General features: G+C 38.3%; 1 protein-coding gene across 4 annotated transcripts in view; it reads left to right on the forward strand.

Annotated features, from left to right (window-relative positions):
• Positions 1-18,085, forward strand: part of LOC117399581 (cyclin-dependent kinase 14-like) — a 238,798-nt gene that overhangs the window by 168,506 nt on the left and 52,207 nt on the right. For 3 of the 4 annotated variants that reach the window (XR_009328479.1, XM_033998865.3, XM_033998866.3), the window contains 2 exons: positions 8,455-8,594; positions 12,430-12,578. Coding sequence is in view for 3 of the 4 variants with exons in the window: in XM_033998865.3 (XP_033854756.1) it covers positions 8,455-8,594; positions 12,430-12,545 (256 nt within the window). In the remaining variant the exon portion in view is untranslated. Of the gene's footprint in view, positions 1-8,454; positions 8,595-12,429; positions 12,579-14,634; positions 14,863-18,085 lie in introns of those variants that run through there. The other variant, XM_059022492.1, reaches the window with a different exon arrangement.

Consider the following 18,085-nt stretch of genomic DNA (forward strand, 5'->3'; position numbering starts at 1 on the left):
AATTACACCGTGCATTAGCTACTTGTTTGTTGGTTACCTTTCCAACACACACACACAAAATTATGTAAAATATAATTTTTTACTAAGTACGAGTTTTACTACTTAAAATGTATATTTGTGTGTGTGTGCGTGTGTGTTTTGTACATCCATTCAGATGGAGATTATGTGAGATTAAGTCACAAGCACGATTCCTGCTCCGGTTTACATGGGTTTTTACAGATATTTTTATTGAGAGAAAGCGATTGATCCTGCTCTTAAAGTCGCACTGCCAAAAGGACGTCCTCTTGCTGTTTCACAATGTATTTGCGTGACAACGTCACACAGTCATGACTGTAGAGTCGATTTTCACGTGCATGTAAACCAAGCCACTGGCATAAAAACATTTTTTTTTTTATCTACTGTTTGTTTAAAATAGGTGTTCTTACCATTTACCTAATAAAAACATCTTGCATCTTTTGAGTAACTGTTGATATTGGCAGAAACCTTAAAGAATAGAAGAGGATCATGACATTTGTATTCATTGTTAGCATTTTAAGCTTAAAAAATGTCTGTCAGTACCACTGTCTTACTTCAAAGCTGTAATAAGATGGGATTTTAGGCATGTTTTCACTTTGCATTGACCTTGCAACCAGGTTTTTCTCCAAAAACAACATTTAAAGTGAGAACATTGCTCAGAATGAGTCATCTGCAGGAAAGTGATTCAGGTATTACAAGCCAGGTGTGGAAGAGAGCCGTGTTGATAACATCGCTAAGGTGTTAGTCAATGAAGTAGATATCACAGGTATTCTGTGATTGACTTGTTATTGCTCAAGCTTCTAGTCTTTAGTTGTTGGATGTGATGATGGAAAATGTTAACCTTCATGGTTAACCTTCAGGCTTCTTTCTTGTGTGCATGTGTCTGCAGTCTCCACGGTCTGCATCGCCTAGTACACATGGTGGATGTGATTCTATGTCAAGATATGGATCTCAGTCATTCTTATGTGAATTACATCTGCACAGCTGTTGAACATGAATTAGTTGAAACTGGTTATCTCTATTAGCTGGTTGGAATGCACTAAATCAACACCCCCTACTGTCGCCTTTCAAAGCATAATACTTATATCTATTTAGATAATAATCAAAGGAAGCCATTCATGATTTCCATTACACGAGAGTAGATGTTAAAACTTCATGCTGATTTGAACTCGGCTGTCGCCAAGATAAGCACCAACTAAGACGTAGCTTTACAGTAAACTAATGTGATCCATCTGTGTCTCCATCCATTTGCGTTTCCTTCCATATGATGATGTAGATATCCTTCTGTCTGGTGTTGGCTGAAGTGTAATGCTGGCTCCAGGGATCAGCTTATTGCCTCCCTAGCGCATCAGCACACACAACGGTTGCGATGCTGGCTCCGGGGATCAACCACAGTGCAGTCTCCCCAGCGCATCAGCATGACAACCGCTGGATTGAGCTAAGTAGGGTACATCTCTGGGGTCTTCAAGTGGACATCTTCCATCCTCTGTGTTTCGTCGACTAGCCCACGACACCTCAAGAGGGCTCGACGGTGATTCTGGCGTCCCAGCATCACCCCCCTCTGTCCCCCACTCAACTCAGCCCAGCTTACTTACCTATATATCAGCGTTTCTTTCTTTCTATTGTGCTTGAGATCCCCAGCCAGAATCTTTCCGTCTCAACCACAGCCAGTTGCTGCTCCTCTCTGCTGCTTCAGATAAGTTCTTCACTGTGCGACGCAACTCTTGGCCACTGAATCCGACGTCTCTGAGAAACCGGGTTGTAGAGTGTGCCACAAATCCCCGACAACCCACCTCCACTGGGTAAACCCGGACCCTCCATCCTCGCTGTTCCGCTTCAGCGGCTAGTTGAGCAAACAGAGTTTCTTCCTCTCATACGCCTCATCTACAGCATCCTCCCATGGCACTGTTAACTCTACCAGGTGAACAAGGTGTGCTGATCCAGACCACAAGACAATATCTGGTCGAAGGTTAGTGGTGGCAATCTCAGGTGGAAAAATAAGACGTTGACCAACATCTGCCAGCATTTTCCAGTCTCTAGCAGCTTCCAGTTGTCCTGGGCGAGGATTGGTTTTAACACCTATTCTTGGTGGTTGCTCTCCTGGGCGGAGGAATGTTGTCTTTTGTGTGTAATGTTTTGATGGAACAGGTGGCAACTTATTGGTCATGTTACGCTTGTCTTCCAATGCTAAGGCCAAACATCGCAGCACCTGGTCATGGCGCCAAGTAAACCGTCCTTGGCTAAGAGCCACCTTACATCCTGTCAAAATGTGCCTTAATGTTGCAGGTGATGAACACATGAGGGATCCTCTCCTACCCAGAGGTTTAGGTTCTGTGGTGACGGGAGAACATCATATGTTGACCTGGTGAGGAAACTGATCCTGCTCTGTTCCACTGACCATAGGTCTTGCCAGCCAATCTTGCGTTGTTCCACACTCTCCCATCACATCCATTCTCCCTGCTTGGCCTGGAAAATGGCCTTTACGCACCTCATCCTCTCCTCCTGCTTTTGCACCAGTTTCCTCCGTTGAGCTGGGGCTGCCTTGTGCCATGTAAGAGGCACAAAAAATCTCCTTATAAAGTTGTCAGCAGTAAAAATGCATACAGATACTTTAGCATACTTTATACTTGAGTGTTTTAATGTAATTTTATGATTGTATACTCCATTATGTTTTGTACAGACTTTTAGAGCCCAATTCAAATAACTTTTGGCTATGGAAAAGCATTTTACAAAATATGACCAAGCTGGCTGGTGGTGACGTCAGGCCCGGAAGCACACACAGACAGTACTGCAGAGAATGGAAGTGTGGCTTGTGCGTTTTATATTTAAAAAAACAAAAGGTTTTTAACAAAACATGAACAAACACTGAATTCAAAACAGCATAAGAGCCAAAATAAACAAGAAAACAAACAGAACACAAAACAAATACCGTGCTGGTACAGCTATCAGGTAGGTAGCAGTTGCTTTCTGTATTTCATTCATAGATTTCTCAAACACCATCTCTGTTCTTGTTCTCCTAAACACTCCCACCCCTCTCTCACCCGTAATCACCCTATTTATACACCTGTGGCTGGAGCCTTAATTAATCATTTAATCATTTATTTAATTCACTGCTCCAGCCTCATTCCCATGTGTTTTTACAGGGAGGATTTTAACTGCCTCCCTGTCACCACTATTCCACACACACACAAACCCACATCCCCGTGCTCATGTACCAATATACATTAACTCCCCCGTGATACATAACCCAAACTATACAAAATAAACCAAAAATACACCCGTTTTTTAAAATCAAAATATAAAAATATAAATGCATCCATATGCTGTTCATTTAATCAATGTGTAATTTCCTAAAACTCCTTTTCTGAGATAATTATTATTATTTATTTCTTAGCAGACGCCCTTATCCAGGGTGACTTACAATTGTTACAAGATAGCACATTATACATTATTTCACATTATACAGATATTGCATTATTTATTTATTTTTTACATACAATTGCCCATTTATACAGTTGGGTTATTACTAGAGCAATCTAGGTAAAGTACCTTGCTCAAGGGTACAGCAGCAGTGTCCCCAACCAGGGATTGAACCCACGACCCCCCAGTCAAGAGTCCAGAGCCCTAACCACTACTCCACACTGCTGCTGAGATAAAAGGCCTTATGATTTGGGCCTTACATACTTTTGGCTAGAAAAGATTGATTTTAGGGGGCCGCTTTAGGGTAGTTTTTAAACAGTAAATTACTGTGCATTACTCTGTCCTATTATTTCAAGTAAAAAAACAGTAGGAATGGAGCTGGCGTCTCTTAAGTTAGAAGTTTTGCCTATAATAAAATGTATAAAAATATGTGCTGTTTACTCTGGCAAGTTCCTGGGCAAACCAGGATTTAGTATGGAATTAAATTACTTGTAAAATGATTGCCTCATGTTTATTTTATACACTTGAGTCCTAATTACTTTCTCAGTTTACCGCGCCACAACTTCCTGGGGGTTGAGGAGTTCACTGCACATGCTCACATGTAAACCATCTGAAGCAGAACTGCCTGCGCCTTCATCTAAAAACCTTTAAGAAGCTTGATAAGAGTAACTGACAAACTACTAAGCAACATTTAGAACTGGAATTGGACTGCTTCTGTCTTCAGTTACTTTATCATGATTTTGATAATAACGCAGCCAAAAAAAAAAAAAAAAAAAGTCTGAGGGGCGTTATGCCTGTTGCCATGCTCAATGACTGTGACTCTCTGACTTTAGGCACGAATATCTGGCCCAACCTTGTCACGCATGTATACGTACAGAAAAAGCTGCACTTTATACAAGAGACTTATGGTCCACAAACTTATAGGGGAAACGCATACTTTATATGTAAATTGATTAGCTTTACCTGACATTTTTTTTAAAAACACATCTTTTTTGTTGTACTTCTCTGATTATGTTTACTATCATTCTGTATCATTTTGAGTCTTGTACTTATTTTTATTACCAGCTGTTGGGGTCAAGTTAAAAGGTCAGAATGCTTTTTGTGATCAGGAATCTGTGCAGTCATGTGCAGTCCAGGTTTTCCTGTTTTGTGCAAGGTCTGAGGGTGATTTGAAAAGGAGTCGTCAGATTTGCACAACCCATCTTCAGTGTCTGTTCAATCAGACCACACAACCCCTGGGTGCTTGAGAGCCATAGTGGCATCTTGGTTGGAACCATCCTCTATAAACTCCTCAGACAAATGCACTATTAGAAACCCCTTCTTATTCCCCTTGAACCAGATCTACTAAGCTGTTTTCTCTAGTGCAAAATGCACCACGGTAATAACGAGCTGTACAATTTATGAAAATAACAGAAAAAGGAAAGAGCAAAGAAAAAAGGAAAGTCAAACAGAGAGAAGCTGAAAGGTCAGAGAGAAAGAAAAAGAAAAAAAATGTCAGGAGAGGACAGAAAGGGTTAGCATGCCATATAAAACCTATTGGTGAGCCACCCAGTATGTACCTAACTGTATCTAATTTAGGAATGACATTCCTAGTCAGGGCCGAATTTAAGGGGGGGCAAATGGGACATTTGTCCAGGGCCCTGGGCTGCGAGGGGGCCCACAGGCCAGGTTAAAATAAATAAATGAATAAATAAAAATCGCTGTTTTAAAGTTTGAAATTCAATTCACTTGCGCCGTTATCATGCTAGCTAAACACTGGCGTCTCTTACTGGCCACGCACATGCAGTAAGACGGCGAGAGAGATAGCGTGCATGCAAGAGAGATGAACAGAAAGCACCTGTGCAGCGAAATTTAAAAAAAGGAAAAGCAAGATAGTGAAAGATGCCTGCTGGAAAAACAAATCCAGAGACTTTCACATTTCGGTTTTAAATCCCGTAAAGATAAAGTAACGACAAGAAATGAACCTGATTACCCAGTCGACAAGGGTTTTAGCGACGTTACTGGTCCTATTGACGGGCCTGAAGAATTGAAAAGTAATGAAGAAGGAGTCAGACCCAGTCAGTGGCAGAGCAATAGCAGGTGCAACTGCACTCGGGCCCACGCACTCAGAGGGCCCTGGAGGGGTTCGAAAGTTTTATTTTTTTATTTTTTTAACAATGATACTATCCTTCGCATTTATATTTGCAGATGTTACATATTTGTATAACTGTAGCTGCCGGTGTGCTGTGCCAGTATTTCAGATTGTATCCTCCTTCATTTCAACAGGTATCGCTATTGTCTTAATTATCCAAACTTTTTTCCTCCGGAGGCTGGTACGAGGGACGTCTTCATGGAAGGTTTTGGGGTACTATTCAGCACATTATATTCTGTGTGCACGATTCATCCTGTAGTTTCGAAGGAAGCTGTCAGGTGCTGCTGCGGGCACCAAAATAAACTACAGCAAATCAACACGCCTGTATTTCTGATTTAAAAATAATAATAATAATAATAAACAGTTTCCTATGTGAGACAATTTCTGCAAATGTCTGTGCAGAATTGTGAATTCTGTAATAATTTCTGTGATCGCAGAATTGGGGAATCCTAGTAGGGTTAGTGATTAAATCTTAATTTATGATTAAAAGTAGTGTAGTGGTGGATGTAAAGATGTACACAAAATAAAATAAAGTAGGTGAGTAGAAAACATTCTTATTACGTTCTGTACTTCTAAACTAAAAGTATGGTTAAAATAAATACAAATCTGTGATCACTAATTAGTGGGGCTTGCGAAGCAAGAGTCCCTACTTTAAATCTTCGACATACTTCTTCTTCTTCTCATTCTTTGGCACGCTACTCCTCTTACACCATTTAAGCTAGAAACGCCGTTCAAACTTTAAAACGTGTAGACCGGTCTGAAATAGTGTGTAACTTTTTGATATCTTTTATACTTTTTAAACTATTAAGCTTTTTGTCCTTTTTTGTCCATCTTCATTCACTTTAATGGGACTTTTTTCAACATTCTAAAGCTCCCCATTGTTTAAAAACTCTCAGACTTCCAACATTCTATTTACTGTAAACGACGTAATTTTTGACACAAATCAGCTACTTTGACCACTTTCCCAACAAATAAATCAAATCTGAAATCCAAACAGAAATAACTTTTACCAATCAAGAGGTACACCTATTTTAGTAACTGCGCCAACTAATTTTTCTCTAACTTTTTATAAACAACTGAAATTTTGACCACTTTCCCAACAAGCTAGACAAAAAAGTTAGAGTGTATGAAATCTTCCTCTACTTCTCTGCTATTCAAATATGAAATCAAAACAGGAATGACATCTACCAATCAAGATGTACAGCTGTTTTAGTAACCGCATCAACTTCTTTCAGTAGTCTACTTCCCACTGTTGAATTAACTGTCATAGAACTTTGAGAAATTTCAAATTCTAGCACATTCTAAGCATGAGACAATTAGTAAACAATGTGACTTTTGACACAAATCAGCTACTTTGATCACTTTCCCAATAAAGCAAGACCCACAACTTTACTTGTAAAGTTACCATCTAGTTGTAAATATACTATTTTATTGGAGTGGCACTTTAGTGTGTTATCATTAGCTGTGGTAGATTAGTAGATTTTGCAATTATCAAAATCGGGTGGGAGGTTAATTATTATTATTTTGGTACTATGAATTTTAGCTGTTTTCTTTTTGTTATTATAACTATGTATTGGTTCAGAGGGAATAATTGCATTATGTCTGAGGAGATAACTTTAAGTTATTTAAACTGTCAATTGCAAATTGCTCCCTTCTGTAAATGTTATATTTGTATTTTCTTGTTCGATTTCTGTGTTTGTTTATTTATTTTCTTCCTTTCTATACACCTGCCCAGGGACTGCCAAAGACAATTAGCTCATAGCTAAGTCTGGGTGCAATACATCTTATGACATGTCATAAATGTAAAACATTGTACGTTGTCCCTGTCAAATAAATACATAAATAATAAATAAATGTGTGGACGAACCGCTTTGCATATACTGGACAGAGGACAGAAGTCATTGCCAGAATCGGTGTGACAAGTATGTTGCGTCCGAGAGAAAAAAAAAGAAAAGGGGGGTTGGGGGTTGGGGGTTGGGGGTTGGGGGGGGGGGGTCTGTTCTGGTTTCTTGTCTTGGGGCCCATGATACCTAAATCCGGCCCTGTTCCTAGTCCAGACATATGAGGATGGGATAGATTGCTTCCAGTTTAGCAGGATTAGCAGTCCTACAAAGCTGTGAAGGCCAGGGTGTCCAAATGTATTTTGAAGCCTATTTTGAAGTTCAAAAGCAAAGAGGATTTGCTGTGGGGAATAAAACAATTATAATAGAGAAGCAGCACAGTTGCAGGAAGAGCATAACTGTTAATTATTCTCTTTTTTTCATTACCTTTTTTGACTTTGAGTTGCATCAAAATGAAGGGCCCTACATCCTATAATGGTGTAATAGCAAGCAGAAACCAGATATTTAAATGTACATTAAGATAGCATGTTGTTAAGCAAAATTATAAACATTGCCATTGGCTCTGTAGGAGTTAGGAGTTAGGAGGTTGCAGACATGGTACCTTCATCCCCCCCTCCTGTGCTGGGCCAAACGTACCCCCAGAAGCCTCCATTGTAAATGCTGTTTTTCAGAACTGTTCAAGGGGCTGAGCTTTGTGTCTAACAACTAACTATAGATGAAGTGCACATCTACCTCATTTGCTAACATGCACTGTATTTTCAATGAGTAAAAATAAATAAAAATGAACTGTTACGTTTAGAAGTATGTTGTGTAGATGTAGCTGTTACTTCAGTTTTCAATCAGTTCCTACAACAGATATTGTGAAATTTTAAATGTGTTATTCCATCCCAAATAAAAAGTAGAAAGTTATTTTTTTTCTAAACAAAATAACAAAACATCTACTACTTTGATTTCAGTGTTCTGAATAGTTGCCAAGATTTCTATTTGGGTATGGACCCTATGACCACTCTTCCTAAAGTTCATGTTTCTACATTGCTTGTGTTTCAGACTAGGTTATGTGAATCATGCAGAGGAACTAGCCACCAGGTTCCTCCAGTGCTTCCCAAAGAACAGACTGTCAGCACTGGCAGCCATGAACCACGAGTACTTCAGTGATCTTCCCCCACGGCTCTGGGAGCTGTCAGACAGTGAGTGCCTTTTTATTTTGCTTCATTACATGAGAGACAAAACAAAATTTTGTTCAGCTAGTGAAAGCATCTTATTTTTGAAGTTACCGGAGCTTCTGGGTAAAAAACAAAATAATAAAATAAAATAAAATCTGATGGAAACATATACCATATCAGTATCTGAAACCTGACGTATGTTTTTAAAACAGTGATCTACTATATGTTATCAATACTAGAAAAGACAATTTCCTGCCATTTAACTTGAAGAGCCAGTTTCTCATATTAGGAGATAAGATCCTCTTTGGTGGTAACTGAGGGTTTTATTTATTTTTGGGTTTAACAACTGCCTAGCTATACTGTGTACTATTATTTTCTCTTTGGGCTGACACATGCTCAGGACTTGGGATCCTATAAGCTTTAGCTCCAGCAGCTATGTCATTATTTACATTTGTAATAGTTGACACAAATGTCATTTTCAAAAGTGATACAATAATTATTCATACTGAACTTTGATGTGCGGCCCCATAATTAAAAAATCTGGTGGCAAATGGTTTAGATTTCCAGTGACAGAAACAGTCATAACAGAATAGGCAGTAGAAACTATTTGATAGACTGTTTAGTGTTTTCAAAGATGGTCTATAAAGAGACCTATTAAAAAATAAAGGCCTATATCTTAGTCAAACAGATGAAGATGTCTTAAACATCAACCCTAAAGGGGCTGTTATATGTTAAGAACGTAGATATCAATTAGAAAAGAGGTATTAAATACGTGTGAAGGAAGGTTATTAGTAGAATAGAAAGTTACCATACATGTAGTAAAGACCCGCTAGAGAACGAGGGAGAGAGAGAAAAACATATATGGAAATATTAATCCATTTGGATCTGTAACACTTACTGCAATGGTATTAATTTGCACTGTACATGGAAACCCAGCATCAGCAATATGGCTGTATGTCTCACTTTGTTTAAAAGGATGAGTAAAACTGTTCACTAGTAGTGACAGCTCTATTCTATCACACTCTATCATTAAGTCTAGCCAGGATTTTGGTAAACCCATGGGCAGAGTGTATTTTGAATACTATACCAGGAGTTTTCAGCTAATATAGGCTTATTACACAGTTGCCACTTAGTTTTGTCAGTCAGTGGTTAAATCCAGATCTGTCGGTGGAGTAAATGCCTCCATATTATCACTCTGCAGCAGGCTGCCAACAGAGAGAGGCTTCTCTGAGTCATTAACAGGCACAATGTATGCAGAACACCAGAGGGGAATTAAAAGCAGGAAAGAAAACACCTCAGGGGTGATAATTTTAATATGAGAATTTAATTTGTAATTTCACAGATTAAGATTTTTCCTGTATTAATCCTTTTATCAGCTCACAGCAGGTTATTTGCACAAGCATAACCATAAGGTGATCTTCGTTGGCAGAAACACATCTTTGCATAACGCTAAACACTGGCAAGCTAAATCCTTTGAAGGGAAGAATGAAGATGAAACACTTTTATTTTTAAATGCAGGATGCACTAAATGCCTGGAGTAAAACTGAGATCTGGAATAGCCCTGATTCTGCAGCAAAAAGATAATTAATTATAATGAGACATGAAACAAAATGTGTTATCCTTGTAATTACCGGACGCTATGTTGTGGTGTTTTTTTTTTTTTTTGGTTGCTTTCAAAGAATGCTAACAGAGGGATGGTTTTGGTGCAGAGTGGTGTGTCATCTTTAGAATGTGAATGTAATCTTGGTATGGGTTTGAGATATCCAAGTTAGTGAATCTAAACTAGAAGAAGAGAACACCAGTTGAGATAACCCAGATATTTCCTACCAATTCCAAGTTGCTCATTAAGTCCCACCAGAAGAAAAATATGTTTTGATCGTAAAATAACTGTCAAACTTATCCAGAATAGTTCATCTCTGAATAATGACAGCTAGGAAGCACATGGAATAATAAGAAACAATGCTCCAATCAGAACAGGTGCATATCAAATTATTCACATAAAACTAAAATATAGGTAGTTCATTGTTTTTGTTTTTTACACCAGAGTACACATCTCGGAGCCCCAACTACCAAATCATGCTCAGCTCTCTCAGATGAGATAGAGCAGACCCACAGGCTGTTTAGGAGCGTGTCAGTCTAAAATAGAAATCCTGTAGATGCATCATTAGGAGTTTGGGGTGTTTGTAATTCAAACTACTGTAGAACTCTACATTCAGGGTCTTTTTTATGGGGCTTCACACCCTACATGACCTCACCTTGAGAGTTCTGCAGCACTGAAATATAAATATTGTTTGAGTGTGTTTTGACCTTGAAAAAGAGTGCTATGCATTTTATTACAAAATAGTAGCAACCACTTATACCGTATGCAATGCTCTGTCAATATCTGTATGCCCACTTCATTTGACAAGTTTTGAACTGACATGCCCGTTATTCTATGAAACAATAGTTAACATCAAGTTAATTCCCAATATAAGGCACATTTTTTTATTATTAATTGCTAGGGATAATGTCTGTAGTCATATTAAGGAATCAACACGGAAATGGGTCGACATAGTGATTTGTCACTCCAGGTTTTTTTTTTTCTTTCATATATGGAAAACCAAGAACCAACCCATGTTTTTTTTTTCTTCTGAATATTAGTTTGATGGACTAGGGCTATCATAAAAAAGATTCTGATACTTCAGGTGTCATCTAATTTTGATAAAACACATTGATCACAATTACATATATCCACTTATAGCAGCAAAAATATGTTTTATAAAAATAAAACATATTTTTCATTTTAAATCTATTTCTAAGTACAGTAATCTGTCGTGTATCCGCCCGTCACATATCCACCCTAACCATTTATCTGCCATGATCAAGCTCTTGAGCAATGTTAGTTTATTATTGAACAGAGAAGATTAGTTCAGATATTGTAGATCCTACCAAAGTTTTCGTACACTGTGTTGTATGTGCTCCGTGCGCTACTATTGCTGGTAGTGTCACATGAGCTATTTAGTGTGTTGAGATGTAAATGAATCCTGTTCGCCTGCAGGGTGTATCAACTTCAACCTCTGTCTTGATCTCCTGCCTGTCACTCAGCAGTGAATGCACGCATCAGCACGGCAGACAGCTACCCTGTCACAAGCATTAATACCCTGTATCTTTCTAAACAAGGGATTTAGGGGCTCCCTCATAAAAGCTGAATCTCAAAACAATAATTGTGTGACTACAGTAATTGTTACAGCTGTGTATAATGGTATTTATAACAGGATTCATGTTATCTGCCCTTACTCTGGTCCCACTGCAGTCAGATATGTGACGGATTACTGTACAGTCTTCAGTTGTGTGATTTATATGAAGTTATTACGTTGTGTGTAGGGGGTCTTGTTGCAGTTTGGGTGAAAGGACTGTGAAACAAAGTGTTTCAGGCTGCTCATACTGTGTGAAATGATACAACAAGATACCCTACACACGATGTATTAACTTCATATAAATCACACAACTGAAGATTGTACTTAGAAACAGATTTAAAATGAACATTTTTATTTTTATTTTTGTAAAACATATTTTTGCTGCTATAAGTTGATATATGTAATTGTGATCAATGTGGCTTATCCAATTAGATATGACACTTGAAGTATCAGAATCTCTTTTATGATAGCTCTAATTTTCTATTAACAACCATGCTGCAGGGTGTATATTACTAATGTACCTGTTTTGTTGGTCCAAAAAGGGTATCGTGCAACCCATTTGTCTTATATGTGTTATGGATATAACTGATCAAATACATTACAGTGAAATGGTATATGATCTATATTAGAGTGAATACATTAGTGTAAGTGAACAGAATGACTTTTTCATTTTCTTTCCCCAGTGTCCTCTGTTTTCACTGTTCACGATGTCAAGTTACAACCTGAAACAGGAGACGGCATAAAGGTTTGTGGGAAAACCAACAGTCACAGTAAAGGTTCATCCAACAACCAACACTGACAGGACACCATATTCCACAGAGCAGGAATTCAGGTAAGAATGTTTTTTAATAGCAATTTATTAACGACAAATTCATTTTAAATTCCTTTCTAAACCTAATTGTTGGTTTCATACTATGTAATAAATTATTACGCCTTTGCACGGTTTATAAATGTATTCTTTTATGGCATGAATTCTGTTTTTACAAATGTGATTTCAAGAATCAATGTAGGGGTTTAGTGAGAGGCAGTGTGTTGTTTACAGCACGATTTACTGGCTAATCTCTTATCCTTGGGTGTATCCCTGCAGGCATCCCTTCAGTGGAGTCTTTAATGTGTCTGATGGTGGAACCAGTCAATTGCAATTCTAAAGTAAACCTACATTTGTTTATCTGTACAAATCCTCATTGCCAATCATTAAGGTTTTTCTGAGACAGGTTGTTTCGATTTGTAAATAAACAAATTCAGCAAAGCAGATTAAGCTCACTGTAGCTAAATAACACACCAGCTGTCCCAAAGCCATCGGTTTTTGTGGTTTGTTCCCCCCACCCAACAGTTGCAGGGAGTTTCTATTTGTATATTAGGTGTAAGATGAAGGGGGAAAAAAAAAGATTTGTTGTTGACAGCACCTTTGCTTTCTGTCAAATTCTCTGTGTTCTATTCAGGAAAATGGGGGTCATTTTAATTTAGTATATAATGGAGATTTCAACATGCAGCTGCAAATCATTTGGGGTTTTAGAGTCCAGTAATAATGGCACTGAGTGAAATTAAAATGACTACATTAAGGTGAGGATTACATTTTAAATGACTGGCAGGTGTACAAAGACATTTGCAGGGTCTTTTTAAGACTGTGGGGGTATTCATGAAGATCCCCCCTCCCCCTACAGTATTGCCGGGGGCCCCTACTGTGTTAATGTTCAAATCAAGTATTTAAAGAGAAAGCTTCACCCTATTTAAAGTGATTATGGCTTATTTATTTATTTATTTATTTTAGAAAGACGGGTTCAGGGTCATGTTGCCACTGCTGTATAAAAGAGTATGCCAGAAACTGTGTTTTTGGTTGCGGGGCAGCGCACCATTCTTTTGTCACGTACATTAATAGGCTCAGTCAAAGTAAATAAATTGTGACCAAAAGTGAAAACATATTCGAGACTATAAAACTTGAACTGCGGAATATATATTTGGAAGAACTAGGTGGAAAGCTTGTTTGCTGGAACATCACACCGTCAACATGAAATCAAAATGTCACTTGAAATGGCAATCCTTTTACTAATAATATGAAGAATTTCTGTAAGAATAGGAATTTGTCAGCCTCTTTTTTTACTGTGAATAGAGATTTTCTTAGTAAATTCTACACAATGGTCTGGATTTATTAGCGTGTTTTGCATTACTGTGTCACAGTACAATGCAGTAACCACTGGCACATTTATTTCAAGACAAGTTGTTTGGATGGAGTTGCTTTGGCTTGCTTTAGAACTCTGTATTGAAGTTTGGAAACTAACAAATCTCAGGCCATTTTTTGTAATGAGTAGCCAACAGATCTTTTGTAGTTTTATTAGGAAATTAATGTTTTGGCTGTAATGCAAAATATATTATTGAACACATTGTATTGGTTACTTTATGCTAACATCGGTTGGCCAGGGTGTCCTCGGCTCACCGCGCACCAGCGACCCCTATAGTCTGGCCGGGCGCCTGCAGGCTTGCCTGTAAGCTGCCCAGAGCTGCGTCGTCCTCTGAGGTGGCTGCATGGTGGGTCTGCAGTATGAAAAGAAGCGGTCGGCTGACGGCACACGCTTCAGAGGACAGCGTGTGTTCATCTTCGCCGCTCCTGAGTCAGCGGAGGGTGGTAGAGGTGGGCTGAGCCTAAAAAATAATTGGCTATTCTAAATTGGGAGACAATTTATAAAAAAAAATAATTGGCGACTACTAAATTAAATTAAAGACTCATGGTACTGTCAGAATGCTCCCACGGTCTGGAAGAAAGAAGGTTCTTTCACCAAGAACAAGTAGAAGAATTGTGAGGAAGGTTAATAACAATCTGAGATTGACTGCCAAAGATATTCAAAGTGAATTGGCTGCAAGTGTGACTGGGGTTTCCATTTCAACCATAGGTCGAGTATTGCATGGTGAAGGTCTCAATGCTCGCAAGACAAGGAAAAGGCCACTCTTAGGAAAACGTCACAAGGACAATCGCTTAAAGTTTACAAAATGATGGATATGAGTTCTGGTCAAAGGTTTTGTGGAGTGATAAAACAAAAGTCGAGCATATATAATGCTGCATGTATTGTACAGTATCAACAATTGTATACCTAATTACCAATATACAGTAAATCAATTATTTTGTCGATGTCAGGCACTGAACTGTCCACTTCCAGAGTAAAGAAGCGCTCAGGTCAACATATTGTCCACTCAGAGCCCCTGACTTGGAGGATTCATATTTAAATTGTTTTTTGTAGAAGACTTTGAATAAACTGATGGCTTCAATTATCAACACTGATATGATGTTTCTTTTTTTAACAAGCATGGGAAAAGAAAGAAATGTAACCTACTGCAAGTATTACAGCAAAGTCAGATTCCAAAAAAAAGGAAAGGAAAATCACTGAATGCTTTATAATAAGATGATGGGCTGCCAGGGACTTTTAAATAATAGAGTTAGTGTGGTAATTAATTGAATATTTATACCCTTCTCTGTCCATGGAATGCCAGACGTCTATCTCTAGAGGAGTTTGAAATGCATGGGATTGAATCTATCAGGGCCTATGTGCGTTTTATTGTATTATTTATATCAGCGCTACAGCCAAATAGGGTTTACAGAAACATTCCCAGCAGACTGCCTTTGTGCCCTGCTGCTGCTTTCAGAAGGGCTTGTATGAAGCTCATATAAAGGGCTGTCTGAGTTGAAGTGGGCTGATAGCCTAGGAAGATGCATGAATGCACCGAGGACAATGTCATAATAACAATGACTGGAGTGAGGGGAGGTAGCTGAAAGATGGCCCTATTTCACTCTGGCTGGTCAGCTCTCATTTCAAGACTATTCTTTATCTGCAGAAATTAAATGGTTAAAAAAAAGGACGTTTTCCAATAGCTTAAACAAATCAAAGGCTTTTGTGCAGCAACACAGCCTGTCATTTGTAGAAATGGATGCCTGTATTTGCAAAACAAAACAGCTCTGTGTGTGTGGAGGTTGGGGGCATTATAGCTTGTTATTTTCAGATATACTAGGGTAGCTCTTAGAATTATGAATATCCAATTAAAGATTAATTAAGCTGTTTATTCATTGGCATGTATTCAGGGAAAGCAAAATCATATTGTATACTAGCATGATTATCCCACTAATTTTGATTCAGATGCAGTGTACAAATAAGACAACTCTTATTATAACTTTTGCATATTTGGGCATTTAGCTTTAACCATATCAGTCATACTGTTATTATAATTTTGTATTAGATTTTTAATCAGTATTGTTACAGGGCAACATGGTTATGTTGCAGCTGTTGGGGAAGCTTCAAACCAGGACCATACTCCCCAAAGCTTAGGCCCTGGTTTGGCACACTACAGTATATTGGATATGCCCGTTTTTAGTTAAAACCCATAGAAACCTGGTTCTTCATGTGCAAGCCAGCTTCTTTATCTGAAAAAGCACACTCAACAGCAAGCTGTCTGCCTTGCTACAGCAGCCATCCCCTGTTCTCCAGTCTCTATCAGGAGCTGCGGCCTGCACCCCACCCACTGCACTTGCTACCTCTATGCCAGCACCATCTTTATTATTATTATTATTATTATTATGTATTTCTTAGCAGACACCCTTATCCAGGGCGACTTACAAGATATCACATTATTTTTACATACAATTACCCATTTATACAGTTGTTTTTTTTTTTTTTTACTGGAGCAATCTAGGTAAAGTACTTTGCTCAAGGGTACAGCAGCAGTGGCTCCCACCGGGGATTGAACCCACGACCCTCCGGTCAAGAGTCCAGAGCCCTAACCACTACTCCACACTGCTGCCCATCTCCAGCTGTGTGCTCTCCAGCAGCTGTGTCTAAAAATGTTGAAAATCAAAGGAGAAAAAACAAAAGACCTCACAGAATTCATGGTTAATAAACACGGGAAGGTATTTATTTGCACATTATGGTGTAAAACATTTTAACACATGCTCCTTGTGGAATTATATACTGTGCTGGACAATGTAAGTATAGAGATTTATGCAATGCATTTTTTTTTTGTTACATTTTGTATCTATCAGACCGACGTCGTCTCGCTTTCGTAAATATTGTCACTTGCTTTGAAAGGGAGATGCGGCATTTTTGTGCCTAACCCCTGAAAAAGTTGTCAATGTTTTTTTTTTTGTTCTTGCATTTCTAACCATTGTAATCGCTGTCTGGAGCTCTGCATTATAATTTCTCATTTCTCTGTGCTTCAGTGGTAAAAACAGATTGATACAAGATGGTGAGATTGACAGAGCATTGTGTTTTGAGGAATCATATCGTCATAAAGAACTGTCGGCGCGTACCAGTAGCACGCCTGTCAAATACCAGTAAAGGTTCGCATACCACAGGTTGAAAACCACTGGTCTAGCCGGTCAAGTGGAGTGGCTCCACTACAACAGGTCGCATAGAAAAAAGGGATTTAGCAAAAAGGGATTCGAATCCTGAAAATGGATTTGGGTGACATTATGACAACCGGGTTTTACAGCTGTCCAATCATTAATGAGCAGAGGCGGGACATAAATATGCTTGGGTAGGGTGTGTAACTATGGTGTGTAAGCATAGCTGAATTTAAACAACAAAAAAAACATTTTGCACCATGTTGCTTATTTTAGAGACAGTTATTGATAATTATATTGAGAACTTCAATATTTCAAGTTGCTTTGTACAAAAAAAAAATGTCATAAGACAACAGAGACATTGTAGTCGATTTGGATACGAATCAATTCTCACGAACTTTCTCTGAAAAAATGGAGGTACAATATGCAGCAGAAATACCTGAACTGATGAAAGCACCAATTCTTCAAATAGATGCAATTATGTGGAATTACTGTCTCTAATTTCTGACTACAACAGCATGTTAAGCAATCACTTGTCAATAGCCACGGTATTCTCGGGTACCTGTAACAAGGTTCTGAACAGCTTAATCTCTTCGCCTCAGGTTCTGCCAGATGCAAAAGTATAAGAAGGAAGCCAAGTATGTAGCTATGTAAACAACCGATGTTCTGCGAAAAATTATTACTAAAATAATAATAAAAATGCTTTTAAAAAGATCAAATTACCATTGGGCTTTTTTCTTTTCTTTTTTTTTTTTTTTTAGATTCTGCTGATTTTTTAGTATTACTATGCAGGACAGCCACAATATATTGTTACCTTTATTAAAAATGTGCACAGATTAATCTACCGATATTTTTTTAAATCTACCAATTACTCAACTAATACACATAAATTAACCGATCAAAAATTGTAATCGATTGACAGCCCTAATTATGTACAGTACTGTGCAAAAGTTTTAGGCAGGTGTGAAAAAATGCTGTAAAGTAAGAATGCTTTCAAAAATAGACATGTTAATAGA

Source organism: Acipenser ruthenus, chromosome 4 (assembly GCF_902713425.1).
Source record: "Acipenser ruthenus chromosome 4, fAciRut3.2 maternal haplotype, whole genome shotgun sequence".
NCBI lineage: Eukaryota > Metazoa > Chordata > Actinopteri > Acipenseriformes > Acipenseridae > Acipenser > Acipenser ruthenus.